Source organism: Anas acuta, chromosome 5 (assembly GCF_963932015.1).
Source record: "Anas acuta chromosome 5, bAnaAcu1.1, whole genome shotgun sequence".
NCBI classification, from domain to species: Eukaryota; Metazoa; Chordata; class Aves; order Anseriformes; family Anatidae; genus Anas; species Anas acuta.
Genome location: NC_088983.1, coordinates 15,935,708 through 15,953,338, shown reverse-complemented (window position 1 = coordinate 15,953,338; position 17,631 = coordinate 15,935,708). Strand labels below are relative to the sequence as shown.

Sequence of the window (17,631 nt, the reverse complement as noted above, 5' to 3'; positions counted from 1 at the left end):
GCACCAGAAGGTTAAAATAAGATGGACAGCAACATACTTTAAATGAACACACAAATCTCCATGACACTGGAGCTACACCATGTGCAGAAGGAGGATGTGAATGAAATCTTACCACAGCAAAATGACAATGTGATACAGTTATAGATCTCCACTGGCTTTTACTATGATGTGAATTTTATGAGGGAGAGTTTAAACAGGGAATCATACTCTTACTCAGAGACTGCTGGGAAAAGTAAAGTGATAAAGTGACAATGCACTCTAGGAAAGCGGAGATATTCTCAGGATAAAACACACAGTGGGTGTCAAACATGAGATCCCAGTTATGAATGGAGGCTCCATTCAGCTGTATCTCAAAGACAATGCTTTAAAATATGCTTGTTCTTTATTTAACATGGCCTTGTCTTTGGACACAATAACTCCATTAGTACTTAGATATTTACACTATGCATATATAATATTCCTGAGCAGAAGTGTGGACTAAATTACCTCAATAGTAGCTCTCTAAAGTAAATTATTCTATGATTATGTATTTATGATTTATATATTTATTTTATTTTTAATTTGCTTATAATCTATATATTTATGTAGTTATATATGTATGTACATTTATACTATTTATAATATATTTCAATTTTCGTATATATACAGTTTAAAACAGGATTTTATAAAGACATCTACATAGTTATGAACAAGAATTCTAATCAGCTTTCATTTGGGCAAGTCTTAGTTAATGAATATTTCATTTAAAAACTTAGCACCTAAAGCTTTATCTTTCCATTTTATGAGGCTTCAACTTAGGCCCCAAATGGTGAATTTTACCTAAGAAAAGATAAATATTATTGATGAGCTACTAGAGTATTTGGGGCACTTTTTCATGAACTCTAGTGGGTGCTTGTCTTAATAAACAACAAGCAAGAATAAACCAGTTCCTGGTACTATTTGGCCACAAATAGTTTGGAATCTTCCTTTTTTTTTCTGTGCTCGATATTTAAGGCCTGGCAGACTGAGTTTTGACTGCAATATACTCTACCATGCTGTCCCGGGAAAGGCTGCTCTATGTGCATCCTAAATGGGAATGACAGTTCGCTGGAGTTTTGCTTCTAAACTCCAATAAAGGAGTCAATCAGTCTCCCGTTTGATCATGAAAAATCCCTGCCAAAGAGAACATTTCCCTATGCTCTCACCCCAAAATGAAACATCTGTGTTGTGTTTGGCCCTTTGAAGATGTTGTAGCTGGAAACATCAGGAGAATTGCAGTGACAAAACATAACACAGGACTACGTTCTTAATGAAAAAGAAATGAAAAAGAAACCTTTTTTATGATGAACATTGCTCATTGTAAACAATGCAGTGATATCATTTCTGGTATTCTCAGAGGAGCTTTTGAGGGCTTGAAACAACTGGACAGTTTTATTGGATTTTCTCTTGTGTATTTTTCTCAAAATTGAACTTTAAGAAACTCATAATATCTATCAAAGTTGAAACATAAATCACATTCCAGCTTAGTTTCTAAAATTGTAGGCAGTCTGATGGACTAAATGGTCATATAAAACTGACTTGACAATGTTAGCTGGACAACAGAACACTTTTTTTTTTTTTTCTCCCTCACTCTCATATATTTCTTAGCGGTTCTGATTTAGAAGTTTTTCTTATCTTCATTGCTGTTTAACTCTCATTTCACAAGTGCAGGACCTAATTCTTACCTACATCGAAGGTAGTAGTCCACAGCAATAATAAAATATTCTTCAGAATGGTAGTAAAGTCTGTGCTTATTGTAAAGCTGTTTTACACGTCTGGAGCAGTAGAAGTTAGATTTTGTGTAAACTAGAATAAAATTCATGCTGTTTATATGTTTGAACTCATAAACATGAGGGAGACTGTCTGCTTCTAGGTGTAAATCCATTAACTATACAATAGTACTCTATCTATTTCCAGCAGGATTCGTTAGTGGAGGAGAGATAACCTTGCCCATCAGTGTACATGTTCATGAGCAGATGGGGCTGGCTAATATTCAACTTCTGCCATCTCTTACCACCTACAGTTTTCTTCTGTGATGGATTGGATTTAAGCTACATATGCACAGCAATACAGGTTTTGAAAGCTGTCAAGCAATTAGAGAGCATCATATTAACTCCTGAAGTAGGTGACCTCGAATGCATGCTAAAGTGCATTTGTTTAGACCGTGCTCTCTGAAAGACCCTACAAAATCCAGCCATCTGGAGCAACAGGGGTTCAGCAGCTCTACAGGCTAGTCTTTGTCTGGAGATAGAAAAGCTGAGCCAGGGAAAAGTAATGGGAACTTTGAAATATCAAGGATGAAAGGAGTAATGGTGTGTCAAGGGCGCAACTCTACTCACCACACTTTGCTAGGTATCTCAGAGCTTCCAACTGCCCACTCTCAGCTGCCACAAATAAAGAAGTGATTCCATAGGAGTTTGCAGACTCAATCTTGGCACCGCCTTTCACCAGGATATCAATAATCTCCAGGTCGTTTCGGGAGACAGCCTCATGGAGAGCAGTCCATCCTCGATTGCAACGGTGATTGGTATCGGCATTGTACTGTACCAGAAGTCTGGCGGCCTCTGCATTCTTGCGCTCACAGGCTGTTTTGAAGGAAAGAAAAGTGATCAGTACAAGCTTTTGAAAATATATTAAGTGTTGTGGGTATCCACGTCATGTAGCACACAACTTGGCCATATTGAATAAGACCATCTCATTCAATATGATGGCTAAGGCTGCTGCCAGATGACACTGTCTGGGGCTTGGAAGGGATGTGGCAGTGAAGCCAATCTTCAGTCGGAGCTGGGGGAGGCTGTGCTATGTGCAGAACTTGTGCCAAGCCTAGTTCTAAGGAGGGTCTGGCCCAGCACATCTGTACCAGCTGGACATCACAGTGATACAGGGAAGGGACAAGGGATGAGAGATAATTTATGAAGAATGAACAAATCATAGAAATCACATGACCTGAATGCTGTATTTGCAAATTCTGAGCAAAATGCCTCTAGATCTTATTGTCCTGAGCTACAAATAGAGTTCTATATAGACAAAAAAATGAAAACAAAACAAAACAAACAAAAAAAACAAACAAACAAGAGTGGCCAGAAAAAGATCCTTAGAAAATAATAACAGAGTGAGTCAGTAGCACTCTCTCAGCCTGCAACAATTCACAACTCAGGACCATCCCAAGCTAATGGTGTTTTCTTGGTAATTAATAGTATTCTACTGTTTTTTATACCATCAGTTTGTCACATTGCTTCTTGAATTCCAAATCATGAGGCTTCTGATCCTTCTTATACACTTTGACTGTGGCACCCAAAACTAAAAGCACCTAGAATAATCAAAAACTTTTACAACCCCCCTGTAGCGTTTGTTCTACAATGTGCAGAGAGGTAGGCCAGCACATTCTATAATAATTGTGTTTTTGTGTTTGTTTTGTTTTATATAATAGTTCCTTTTTCTCACAGTGGTCCTTTTTTGGTTTTGATTCTTCCCTTGGGACATGGACATGGATTTCTCTTCCATACACAGGTGTCGCTCACATGTACTGAAAGTAACGATCTGAATAGACATTATTATAATCACCTATGCATGGTAGCTCTGCAGAATTAAATTTGTTAACACACAAGGGATGGTTAATTTGCCTTTCAAATTTGTGACTCTTTCTATTAGAGGATGGACCAGAAGGTTTTGCATAAAGACTTGTATATTCTGAATAATAGTTTTTCTCTGGTTAAAGGGTGCATTCACATTATTATTATTGCTACTATTACTACTAACACTGCTACCTGCTACTACCACTGTTGCTGTGTGTTTAACACACAGTAGAACAGCCAGAGTAGAACAGCTTTCCTTTGACAGACTGTAAGCCAGAATTTTACAACTAAGGCATTTTTAACTAAACAGGTCTAGTGCCAGGCATCCAAAGCTGGAGACAAGGTTGCTGTTGAAAGCAGTAATATCTGCTATTTAATGTCTTACAGCACTAAAAATAGTTATGGCAGAAACAGTCAGTCAAAGGGGATGGACACAAAGGTGTGAGAGTTCATGTCCTCTGAATCCTTGTGATATCATAAATCAGATGTTGTTCTGCTGAAGAAAGCATTCTCTCTGACCAGCAGCAATGTAGTATGTCCATGTTAAACACTTTATCTGCTTCACTGAATTCTTTATAACTTTATACATCTCCTGTAGCACACAGCCTGGCCTGGCCCTGTCTATGAATCACTGGCGTGTCTACAGCTGATACACTCCCACACCGAACAGTTACTTAGGACCAACTAACTGCTTGGAAAGGCATACATATTCCAGTACTATCCAGCTTTCTGCTTTCCTGAAGTTTGGGAAATTGCATGGACTCCCTGTGCTGAGAAGCCCACTGAGCACCACGCACTCCACCCTCAGCACCACGTTACAGCCTATGCCCCAGGGCAGCATCTAAAATGTCTCTGGTGTGAATGAGAAGAGAGGCCATGGCATGGCAGGTCAGACATAGGAGATAGAGGACTGTTGGACAGGGGGTGCAAAGTGAGTTAATTGGTGAGTTTCAGCCTCAGGGCCTGACAGCCAAGATGTCTGAGGGGAGCAAGGTGTGGCTGATCCTTCAAGCACCTACAGCGCTCTCCTGGTGGTGTCAGAAGAGCTCATCATCCCTGGAAGCACCACCCTTACCTTTGTAGAGTGGAGTTTCTCTGGCCTTGTTGGAGATGTCGGGCTCGGCCCCAGCCTGCAGCAGGGTGAGCAGGCAGTCCAGGTTGCCCCGGCTGGTAGCCAGGTAGAGAGCTGTCTCCTCGTTGAGGGTGCGCTGGTCAATGGTGCCAGGGTACGCTGTGAAGAAACCAAGAGCCCAAAGTCACCATGGCAGGTAGTGCTCAAGTATCTGCAGCACCGCCACCCTTCCATCCTTACAGTTTTAGGTGAGTTTCCTTCGTTTATTCCTCTTTTTGTTTTCAGCAAACAAAGTTAAGAATATACTCTAAAGTTACTATGAATCTGATCAGTCACTAGCTTAGATTACAATGTTTAGGCCACTGGTGATGCAGAAACCTGTTGAGTAACTGCACTTCAGCAGCAGTTTGAAAACAAATTACAGTAGTTAACCACTTTCAGAGAGGTGGAAAGAGGTGCTGGGCTGGCTCTGAAGCTGGTGCTAACAGGTGACACTGGTGTCTGCTGTGGTGGCTGAGCAGTTTGCAACAGCCAAGGTCCCAACTACGACTGCTGCGAGAAGTCTCAGGCTTGGCAAGATCTATCCAGGAATCACTTTTTCCTGAAGATCCTAGCTCTTAGGGGCATAAGTCTGTTAAACTATCCTCAAAGACAATGTAAAATTTAATATGCAGTCATAGAGGTTGAAAAAAAGCTTCACACACAGTCCAAGAAAAGGATAGGGCTGGTGCTAATTCTGCTTTTTAGTATACTCATATTCTTCTTCCTCCTTTTGTAATTAGTTAGTTTTAATTTCACTGACCTTTTTGCAACAGACTCAGGCAACCCACTTGGCCATAGTACGCAGCTTCATGTAGGGGTATCCAGCCATCCTTATTAGGTTCAGAAAGGTTTTTTCCTGATTTCATCATGTTGCACACTGCTTTTTCATCTCCATCCTTGATTGCTGCCACCACAGGGTCAAGTTCTCTTTAAAACAAGATTAAAACCTGATTACCATTTCCTTCATTCCCAATAAGCTTTTGACAGCAACATCATTGTATCATTTGGCAAAAACAGTGAACCCCTACAGCTGATATGCTAAGATTATTTGTTTCTAGCTACAGGGCCTCTAAAGGTGAAATGTATCTGCTCTAATTTAGCCATTCACAACAGATCAGAAGAAACACTGTCTGGAGGTGGTGATCTCTTTCCATGGGGTGCAGAAGAAGAAACTCACTGTGAAAACCTAGAAAAATCATGGAGTGTGCTCCATGGCCCTGAGAAGTGACACATGAGGAGTAGCCTGCAGGTGAGCTTCTCTCTGACAAGCCTTTCCTTTGCCAAGCCTGAATTGTGCATAGACCCAGCCTGCGATCTACTCCTTCCAGCACTAGTGCCTGTTCCTTCTCTGCCTGGCTGTGCTGACAGTAGGCAGCCACTGCTTCCTTATTCTGAGGCAGCAAATTGCTGAGCTCCAGGGCAGCAAACACCCCAAGCATCCTTCCAGTTCTGATGGGGGCTTGCAAAAAAAATGAACAACGGTTGTATTTTCAGAGACAGAGAACATGAGGATGTTGAAAACCTAGGGGAGCTTGCAGCTCACGCTAACTCTGTAGAGAAAATATTGCAGCTTTGTAGGCAGAGACTGGGGAGGGAGGTGAGTGTCTCAGGGAGAGTGTTAGCATCACCAAGGTAGGAACCCAGTATGAGATGAGGGCAGTGATACTGGGAACAGACAGAAACTAATTATGACAGGAGGTCTAAAATACCATATTGGAGTGAGACTAGAGACAGGAAAAAATAAGCAGCTCAGCATGGGAGTCCTCATAACCCACATCATTGGTACAACCTCTGCATGTAGTGCAGCTTGCAGAAGCAGTGTGCCAAGGAATGGGGAAAGACACCATTCCCTAGACGAAAATGTCCTTCATGCCACTTGTATCTCTAGAGCTGGGAGCAGCAGTCTCAGGACAGCAGAGTCACAAAAATAGTAGCAGTGGAATGAAGGGAGATAGGGGACAAAGCCAGGCATTTTGCATGAGGAGATAACAGCCAGAGCAGGCAGCTGCTGTCCTGGCCACCGCTGGGCAGGAGGAATCACCTGACCTGCTGCAGGGTTGAGGTCCCATCTTCTGTTGCATCTTCATATTCTCAGGGTACCCTGAGGACTACAGCTAAATTATAGATAAGAGACTTTTATATAAATGCTGGAAATCCAGCATTTTATTGAAGTCAGCCAGCAGCAATTGGTGCGTTTGGCTGGGACAGGAGGAGGAGGTGGGGGATCTTTGTCTGTAACAGCCTCTGGCACAAGGCTGCTGAAGCCATCTGTTGTTCTGTGCTAAGGTTCACGTTACATACGCTGGGCTGCTCACCATGACCTCAGGATTCAGCACATGATAGTTACTGGCGCTTAATGAGTTACTGCATGCCAGGTGGGCCATGGCAGTAGTCCGTGCATGGTGCTTGCAGGCAGAAAATGCAAGGGGCACCACATTAACTGGGACCTCAGTGAAAGCAGCCTACCTCGTATCAGTGATAGGGTTAAAAATGTGTGAAGAATCAGTTACTGTTCAGTTTGAGCCCTTAGATGCTGAATGAAGCAAGCTACTGTTGGGATCCTTGACCTTAAATGATTCCTGAGTAAGAAGAGGGGTTTGCTGGATCAGGTTGTGGATGCTTTAGCCAAGCAAATTCCAGATCAGTACAGAAAGTTTAATGAATCTCCATGTGAAATCCTTGTTTTCTGCTTGGCTCATAGTTGGCTGTTATAAAATACAAAACACAAACCAAACCAAACTATCTAAAAAAAAAAAAAAAAGTCACCATTCTGCTGCTTGGATTTCATCAGAAATATACAAAGTGTGTATTAGGACTATGGAGGAAGCCCAAAGCTCTGATGAAATCTTAACTTTATAGACTAATCAAAAGAATTACTGCATTTCAAATGCCAGTAGCCATGCTCATAATACACATTGCAGAAGAGATGTACAGGGGGGTCAATTCTGAGCACTGCAGAAGAGGTTCGGAGGAGCACAGGAGGGTTCAGGAAGTTCCTCATTTTCCTGGCAGCCTGGTGAGATGCAGAAAGCAGGAAGGAGCAACATCTCTCCAGGTGAAGCCAACAATCTGCCCTGTCTGGCTCCAGGGAGGCTCCATGTTCCAGCAGAAAGGGATTTTCACATGTGTCAGGGAGGGCAATGTCAGCGGAGAGCAAGGGACAGAGCCTGGATCAGCAGGGTGAGATGGAGGAGAATGGGTGATAGGTGATATGGGGGAGAATATAGAGATGGGTGATAGAGGAAAGGAAGTAGAGTGGTGGAAAGGTAGTCACTGCAAGCATGCAACCAGCAAGGGACTTGAAAGATGGGTAGAAGAAAGTGGTTTCAAACTGGGATTAAAAAGGCAGGGAGGAGTTTTCTGCAGGACAAAGAGAAATGCTGCTTCAATAATTTGTCTAGCCACTAAAGGCAGGTGCCTTCATTTACTTTGCCTGCAGAGAGCTGTAATAAATCCATTTTGACCAGACACTTCCACAACACCCAGGCACGGAACAGGGCTACCCCCTTGCCTGTCTGCTTTCCTCAACCATGACTGTGGTCATCTGAGCTTATTTATGGTCTCTGCCAACAGTAAAATGTGGCCAGGACGGTCAAAAGTCAGACATGCTGCCTTGCCCCTCAGGCAGGTAAGATGCAGCATTAATACAACATCCCTTTGAAGGACTTTCCTGCCCTGTTTATATAACGTGATAGAATATTTCTTTTCCCTGCTTTTTCCCAGAGCTACCCAGTGACCCAAAGTCCCCAGGAAGTGTGCACTGGAGGGATGGAGAGGGATGAAGGGGGAGAAGAGAGCAAGGAGGGTCTGGAGCGGGAGCAGGAGGTGAGGCACTTACACGGGCTGGGCTGTGCTGCACAGGCTGCCGTCGTACCTTCGCCTGACCCCCCAGGCTGCTCCTGTGCTGGGAGGCTGAGCACGGCCTCTTGGCTGGGCTGCCAATCTGGAGTGGCGATGACATGAATGAAATAAAGAGAAATACTCCGAATAGGAGAAACAGGTCATGTTGAGGCAGAAACAGAGACACACATCCGCAGAGACGGAGCAAGGAAGCCTGCCGGTCAGGGCTTTGAATAAAAGCAGATGGCCACAGCTTGTTCTACGCTGGATTCAGCTGCTCTCTCAGCTCGAGATTATTTTTGGCCCTCTGAGGAAGCGTCAGGGGATTCAAATGACCATATAAGACAAGAGTGAGTTTAACCCTGCCGCCACCACACAGGAAGCAGGCACGAGGCGAGGTGACATTTGTCACCTCCCCAAGTGTCACACAGGCAGGTCTGAGCAGGGGGTGGAAGACACCTGACTCCTCGGGGTGGTGGAAGAGCTCAGCGGTTCTCCAAGCCTGGAGTTACAAAGCTGCAAAGGCTTTTGCTGTGCTGAAAGGTCAAATGCTGCTGGCCTGCAGCAAAGGCAGGACAAGTTAATGCACAGAGCAGTGGATGCAGTCTTTCAGTAAAATAGCAAGGACCCCCAAGGAGGACAGAACCAAATGGCCAGAGAAGCCCTTGTTCCACCCAGCATTGGGTCCCCACGGCAGAGCTGACAGTGCAAGTGCACTGTAATGACACCAAGAAGCCACAAACTTCAGCTGGAGCAGGAGTGCACTCTGTAAAGCATCCTTGTTCTGCAGCTGTTAGGCATGCTTACGGCTCCTCAGATTGTCCCAAGCCTCCCAGCCTTGGGAACCAAGCAAGGACAGTAGAGGTATGAGAAGGCAGAAGGAACAGAAACTTCAGTTACTGCACTCCCCTCCCCCCCCCCCCCACCAAAAAAAAAAAAAAAAAAAAAAAGGTTTAAAAGGCTATTTTTGTATCTGCCTTTATCTTGGGGTGACTATCTAACATCTTCATCCCCTTATCCGTGAGAAATCTGCCTTATAAAGACTGAAAGAAGAACAAAGTCTGGTTTTCCCCTGCCAGCAGGTCCCCACTGTCACTGCCTGAGCCCAGGGGGTGCCTCCAAGGCTGCATGCCTGCGACCAGAAAGAAATTCATCCTCTACAGTATCTAAAAGGTATCCAGCTCACACTGTTTTATATGTCTGGTTTTGGCCTCTCTCCTACATTTTCCCATAACAAATGTTGTGCTCCCTCTGGTGAAGCTGAAGCCTGGTGCAATGTGTGCCCCTGTAGGATAGGGGGACTGCTGGCTTCAGCAGGGCTTCTTCCCTTCAGGAAAGCACACAGCAGTGCCCCTTTCTCATTTTATTTATTACTTAAACCAGACAGCTCCGGGCAGATTCTCGTTTCACCGAGAGGATGTAAATTGTTGACCTCACTGGATTTATAGCAGGCTCCGGCTTTCAAACTAATGACAGGCTTGCAGACCAAGCGCGTGAAGCTGCTCAGCAACACTAATTAGAAAGCACGTGTTTTGACGGGGGAAGCTGTTTTCCTGCTGGCGGGCAGCGCAAGATGGCCCAGCCTGGGCAGGCGCTCACTCACCTTTGCCAAGGGTAGAGCTGGTAGGGAGGGTTGTGGCTGCTGCCACGGCTGGGGGTGGCCGCCTCGCCAGGGCCCCCCACCACCGACTTCTGGTGGCTCTGGGCAGCTGCCTGGCCCACCGGGTCCTCTTCCAAGCTCTGCTGGATGGCCATTTTTATAAGCTCGTCTTCGCTCAAGCTACCGTACAGGCTGTATTCCTCACAGCCTATTGTTTGTCTTTGGGTATTTGCTGCCGTTGTAGCCATTTTTATTCCTTTATGTTTGTTTTGCTTTCCTGTAAAGGGAGATTACAGTAATCAAAATCTGGAATTAGCAAAGAAATTCAACCATCTTGTGCTTTTGTTCAGCTCTGCCCCTCGACTGGACTGACTGGCAAACACGTCAGAAATCCTTCACCAGGGAGAGAATATTATCATCCAAAATCTGCACATGAACTTACTGAATGAACTCCTTTCTATCACATAAAGTAGCTGATTTATCTGTTGATTAAACAGGGAAGGGAACTGCTGCAAGGAAGGCAGGTTCTTATCTACTCTTTATGGTTGCCACAGTTAAGAGAAGAATCAGTAAAGGAAATCCTCGTCAGATTAAAGAGATAACAGCCTGGAAGTGAGTTTATTTAGGTCAACACCAGTGGGCATCATTCTGTGTGTGTTTTGCTGTTGTTTGTTTTGTTTAATGTTATTTCTCATTCTAATTGCAGAAAATTTAGGGACAAGGTTTGTCTTTCTGCTTGTTTTCTGCAAGCACAGGTTCTCTGCCAGGGTAAAGCAAATTTGTGGAGTAATTTCTTCCACCCTATCTGGGGATCTCTTGAGCAACATGCAAAGATATTCTTTGAAGTGACTTTCTTTGTCTCGCTCAGTTTCTGACACGACACTGCTCAGTTTCACTTCTGATTTTTTGCTGCCCACAAAACAAAGTTCAAGGTCATCAGTTTCAAGACTTATGGGAAGACTCACTTCTAAAAATTGGTGCTTGATCTGGAAAGGAGAGGTGGGGGAAACACAAGGGCATGCTCAGAAATCACAGAATGACTACAAACCCTCATCATAATATGGACTCAAAAAAGGCAAAGACAATCAAAAATACTGCTGTGTTTCCAATAGTAATAGGGATGAATTAATGCCATGAACAGTACAATACTCTAGCAGGATCTACTCCAGATGCCAGAGAGGATTATGGCCATCAAAGTCCCAAAATCAAGGGATAAAAGCTTGGCTCTTTTAAGAGGAGGACAGGGAGACAGCAGAATATAATGGTGGAGAAGCATCCCCCAGGTGCACATAGGCAAGGGGTTGGCTAAGTACACCAGTGGGGTTTCAACAAAGCTGTCTCTCCCCCTGCCGGGGGTCAGGACCCCTTTCATCCCCTAGGGGTGTCAGTCCCTGCCCCAGCAACCATACCAGAGCATGGGGATCCCTGCCCCTGCCATGCCAGAGCCCCACTGATGGAGTGATGCTTCCACCTTTCTTTCCCACTTAGTCACCCAGGGCAGACTGGCTTCCTGGGGCTTATGCCAGGGGATTGCTCTGCTCCCACAGCCCTTGCTGCTGTGTGCACAGCTGAGAGACAGTCCTGACCTGGGGGAAACTAACTCCCCACGTGGGAATGGACATAGCTACGTGCATCAAGACACTCATGGTCATTTCTTTAACCATAATATATATGTATATATATGTATGTATATGTATACACACAGTGTTTAAAGAAATGCAAGAGTCTGAATCAAGCCACAAGAAACTTAAAACTTTGGATTTAAGCATTCCACTTCAGAAACAGTCATGTTTGCTATATCCATGGCCCCTCAAGCTCCAAGCATGCCCCAGAGGAAGTGGGAAAGGGAAGCCCAGCAGATTTCAGATCAACGTTATGACTCTTAATGATGAAGGATGTGTTTCGCAGTCATGAAAACTGCCAAAATAAAACCTTTTGTTCCTGTATATAACGCAAACCATTTTTATTTTTTTTATTCCCCCCTCCCCCTCCCCAGATTTCTGAAGGCTGCTCTAGTGTGAGCTGGTGCACTTCAGCTCTGTTCTGACCCCTTGCAGTCCCAAGGAACTGAAACCAGGCATCAAACTACTGACAGTTCCTATACAAGAGCTGCTGTCACCTCATACCCCAGCTGCTCCAGTACCTGTCTCTGGCTGCACTCCAGCCCACAGCTAGCCCAAACCCATGACACAGCCTTATTTTCCCTGCAAATTCTGCTGCTGTTTGGCTTGCTCAATTGCTGGCATGCTGGGCAGCACACTTACAGTCCCGCAGCCTAAGTACTTACGTAGTGAGTGGAGTGCTGTGGCTGTGTGAAACCCACGGGTTGGAATCAGAGAGCCTGTCTGCAACATCCAGCACTTTTGTGCCCAGATGTAGGGGCCTGGCCCAGGTGGTGACTCAGAGACTTAAACTCAGTTGTTAGTGGAGAGGGCAGGATCTTATCCTAAGCTCCTAATGAAGGTGATGCACAGTGACTCTTTGGAGGAGGCAAGAATAGAGCTGAAGTGTTCTTTGAGAAGAACCTGCACTGGTGGAGCATGGGGCACAGATGCCTCTTATGTGTCCTCTCCAGCACCACCACCTACATCCTGACTGCACAGGGGCAGAGCAGCAACAATGCACCTCCATGCTCCAGCACACTTGGCCGGATTTAGGTGCCCCTTTAAACCCCTATCAGATCTAGATACAAAGGCCATTTCTGGACATCTTCCTCTACCTCTTTTTGTTTCCTTCCTTGTTGAGGCACAGTGAGGGAAAAGGAACATTTCTTAACTTGGGGATCATTCCTGTTTGATCCTCTTACTCTTGTATGGGTTAAATGGGTCCCACCCACTTGAGAGGAAAGGGAGAACCTCCCCCACGTGTTGGTGATCCTCACTAATCTAAATATTTTGACAGGAGACCCATGGAGTGCAGAAACAACAGTGCTGGCAGCAGCTCCCACCACTGACTCATCCTGCAGGCAGAAATGTTGTGGGGCCCGAAATAGAGAAATCTTTAAGTGCTGCTCATCTGACTGGCACAACCGCAGTGTGGCTGTGAGGGTCACATCTAGGGGCTGCAGGAGCTTTCAGGCCCACACGGACAGCCAAAGACATCCTAGGCTGCCCTGAACCCTCCCAGAGATGATTCAAGTTGGGTTTGAAGCCATTCTCTGCTGAGATGCTTTAGTGGGCAGCTGTGGAGTCACAGTGATCTAGATTTAATTTGTAGGGGGCTGCTGTAAACCATGCAAGCTGTGGTAACTGCCCAAGTGCATGCCCTCCGCTGGAGGCTGGTGCACAGCAGCAGGATGCAGATTAACCTCGTTTCCCCCTAGGCTGGGCTCAGTCACTCACCTGCTGCTGCCCTGTTTGGCTGGACAGCAGTGAACCTCCAACCATGACCTTATAAATGCCCACTAGGCTAATGTGCTATAAGCTACCTATTTTCCACCTGCAGTAACAAAGATGTAAAAAAAAAAAAATAGAAACATAGAAAAATAAATATTTTTTTTTTCTTGGGTAGAATGGCTGAACCAATTTGATTAAGTAAGGTTTAGCCAAAGTGATCTTTCTACAGTCAGCATGAATCTATTTACTTGCTTCAATACTGCTTATTGTAGGTTTAAAATATTAGAATCAGATCTAGAAATTAAATGCTGGCTTAATTGTCCACTTTATCTCCATTTTTTTTTTGTGGGAGGTTTGCACGTTGGCCTGTACTCCTCCGGCAGCCCGAGAGCCCATCCTCACAGACAGGTAGCACAACACATTGCTTGTACTTTAAAACAACAGAACCTGATTTTTAAAGCTGTGGTTATAGTGCCTGTATTAGTCACAGAAGTACACTCTGCCTTCAGGTCTGAATTGCCTCATTAGTGAACTCTCCTGTTAGAGACACATCTTAGGATATTGCTGCCTCTGCTACCACTTAATACCTCAGTCCAACAAGATCTTCTGGATCTAAATTCCTCATTATTTCCACCTCGGGCCTGATCCTGCTCTCCTGACATAAACAACATCTCCACCTGATTCGTAACTTTGCTCCCCTGGTTTCAGTGAGCTTATTTGATGTAGCAATCAGGTCTGTGCCACACAGAGGTACTGCAGCTGCACGCGGGGCCCAGCAGGTAGGGCCAGCAGGGACATGGTGGCGGCAGGCCCAGGCACTGCCCACACCTTGCGATGAGCAGCTGTACCTGGCTCTGAAAGCAGAGGTACTGCTCCCGGCTGACTACTGGCAACCAACCACTCACATAGTGGTAAAAGCCACAGACAAACACAATTAGGATGCTATTATATTTGGACTGCGGGCTCTGTCAACATCCAGTGTTTGGCAGAATGGGCCTCCGATTCCTGGTGCAGCATAAATAAACAACGAGGATTACAGCTGGCTCTCAACATGCAGGAGCGCACTGTTCGACACCATTAGCATCTGAAACAACTGGTCTCCATTGATAGCACTCCCTTCAAGAAAAGCTTAGCAAGGCTGCCTGTCCTTCAATGCACCCCAGGCAGCAGAATTAGTAGAATTACTTCTTGCTGTCAGAGGAGGGTGGCAGGTGAGTGACAAGGTCATTAAGGGAGCACAGCCAGGGACTTTGCCTGCCTTTGCACTTCGTTTACCCGGTCAGCTTGTAACTCAATACAAGACCTCAGTATTTATGGCACAGGGTGAGATAAACCACATATCTAAAAAACAAAAACAAGTCTTTGAAAGGCTGCAAACGGGAGAGAAGAGGAGTGGTTTGCTCCTTTTGCCTTTCACAAGGCATGAGTGAGCCCCAGGTTCTGCAGATACCACTCTGTGTGTTTGCCTTTACTTCTGAAAGCAGCATGAGCACACAGGGGGAAGGTAAACACGGCTGGAAATCTTCCCAGAAAACCAAGGCTCCACTTCAGCTCTTTCTGCTGCACCTTTCAGGCCAGATCCTCTGCTGGCAATGGAAACTAGACCAATTTACAGCACTTAGAGCGGTCATTTTCTTTTTTCTATATTTTAGGTCAGTTTCCAGACATCTCTGCAGCTTTAGAAATATATTGTTAACTACTGCTGGGAGGCAAACGATATTTTAAAAAGAGAAAGATTTCCAGTGCCTATCAGACCTGTCAGAGCTGGGGCATGAAAAGCACAGCACATCATGCAGTCCAGCTGCAGCGAGAGGCAAACACATTTTGAAATGACAGCTTATGCAGACTGGTCAAGTTATAGCCCAGTGCTGGAAGAGCAAAGCCAGGCTTCCCAAAGGAATCCTCCAAACAAACAAATCTACTTGTCCAGCCCCAGCTGTCAAAACAGGTCACCTATCAGTCTGGCTTGGGTTATGATGCCATCAAGTTGTGATTCTGTGCAAAATCTTTACTGGAAATACATACACCTGCATGCTTTTATTTCTTCTCAGAAAGCATTAATTCACACAGCAATAAGTGCAATATTAGCTTTGTGTCATATCAACTGGAAATTTAAAAATGAAAGAAATTATTTGCTGATGACATCTTTTTCCTGCACTGTGCCTTGTACACTATGTTTTACCTTTTCATGTCATAATAACAACAATTATTTCTGAGCAAGCTATTCTAAGGGATAAAGATAAAAGCATCACCTGCAAGTAAAAGAAAAATAAGGAAATGACAGAACTACAGCTCTGCTTAACACTAGTGAGTATTGTATGGCTTATTTGTAAAAATAAATAAATAAATAAATAAATAAAAACACAAAAGGAAACCACAAAACCTCCCAAGACTGTGTTAGGGTGTTAGGTTACAAACTGCTGTAGGAATAAGCATTTACACAGATATAGCAAATAGAAAAGACAGATTGAAAATGCTAAATAAGTTCAAAACATGCATATTCGCATTACCTTTTTGTTCTGAAATAAAAGGGTAATAATATTGTTGAAATTAGTTATCTCCTTGATTATGTCTTAGTTCAGAAAATCCTTGTTGGTATTCATCTCCCTGCTTTGCCTGGATGTTTCGATCAACTGCAGGACAGCTTTGAAACACTCTCGCTTTGAAGCCTGGAGTTTATTTCTGGATCACCCCATGATCAGCGAATACAAGCCAAAATATAAGTTGTTCTGAATCTCAGATTTCCTGCTTGAAGATGTACTGCTGAAACTTTTTCCCATTCTAAAGTTCTTCTTTGTTGCATTAATCTAAGGAACTTCACTTCATCAAGCATCCTGTAACTAAATGACACAAAGTTGACCTTTCTATTACATCATTATTTATTGTCCCTGACAAGTAGACCATATATGGACATGTTTCTGGAACCTAAAGAAAAAAAAAGAAAAGAAATTACCATATAATTCTGAAGTAAAATATGTTGTCCTGGAGAGTTTTATTTACTTGGGTGAAGGGAGCTCAATTTACTTTTCCTTTAGCTGCTGCACATTAAATGAAACAGGCAAACATTACTGTGGGTATTTAGTGATGTTTTAGAGTGGTTTGTGCATTTTTAAGGCTACAAGGTTTGAAACTTCAGAATTCCAAAGATGACAAAAGCAGCTGTGAACCTGTTCCAAGTAATATTTATAAGAGCTTACTACTGGAGAAGAACAGCTCTCAAAACAGTTAAATGTAGAAGACAAGACCCTCAAAGACAACACTGCCTTCGGCCATAATAGTGAAATGGCAGCCATTGTCCCCATATGTGTTATAGGGCAAACTGGCAAAGGAAGAGAGAGCTCTGATCGTAAGAAATAGTCAGGCACATACAAGAGAGCTGACGCGGCTGGATTAACTGGAACATGGGCATAATCCTCCATTTGGGATGGTTACTGTGCATTTGTCTAGCTAATATGATGAATGAAGTATAATACCGTATAATACAGAATCAAAATGATGCCTATGCTTTTTCCTTCAGCTCCTATTTCATTAATTCCTGTGACAAAACATTGCATTTAAAAAGAATAAAGCCTGGATTGCAACAGGTCTCGTTTCCTTTCAGAACACCTTGTTGAGCCTCAGGCTAGTTGTACTCACCCTGTCACTGCATAAACAACCCCATCCAAGGCTTGTCAAGAGCAATCTGGAAGAGAACCAATTTAGCATCATCTACTCCTACATGATCCCTTCCAACTTACCTGCTTTGCATTTAGGGTCTTTCAGGACCAGCATCATTCCTTCTCCATGTCTGTTCTTCAATCCGACATGCTCCAGCACAAGAATATAGCCATTCCATGACACATCCCTCTTCTCTGCTGCCCGAAAAATGATCTACCCCTCATCACCAGTTCTAGGGCAATTGCTTTGTCCAAAATTAAGGACATTCAACAATTACTGAGGCAGACAAAGGAGCCATGGATGTTGTCATTGAGTGGGTGTGAAACTCCTACACCCCTGACAGCATGTCAGCCAACCCTCTGTGACTTTTAAACAACACCCAACACTTTTTTTCCTGATATTACTGTAAGATTGCAATCAGCCTTGCCTTAAAAACAAGAGTGAATATCTCCCAGATCTAACCCTTCTGCTTTCCTTTTGGCAGCCTCTCAT

At 44.1% G+C, this 17,631-nt stretch overlaps 1 protein-coding gene across 2 annotated transcripts in view; it reads right to left on the bottom strand.

Moving 5' to 3' along the window:
- Positions 1-16,264, bottom strand: part of ASB2 (ankyrin repeat and SOCS box containing 2) — a 30,180-nt gene extending 13,916 nt beyond the window's left edge. The window contains exons 1-6 of one of the 2 annotated variants that reach the window (XM_068682884.1): positions 15,993-16,264; positions 10,151-10,424; positions 8,546-8,650; positions 5,468-5,634; positions 4,669-4,824; positions 2,358-2,603 (exon numbers count right to left, since the gene is read on the bottom strand). In XM_068682884.1, the coding sequence (XP_068538985.1) occupies positions 2,358-2,603; positions 4,669-4,824; positions 5,468-5,634; positions 8,546-8,650; positions 10,151-10,395 (919 nt within the window). In that variant the 5' untranslated portion in view covers positions 10,396-10,424; positions 15,993-16,264. The remainder of the gene's footprint in view (positions 1-2,357; positions 2,604-4,668; positions 4,825-5,467; positions 5,635-8,545; positions 8,651-10,150; positions 10,425-15,992) is intronic. The other variant, XM_068682885.1, reaches the window with a different exon arrangement.
- Positions 16,265-17,631: the final 1,367 nt, after the last annotated feature.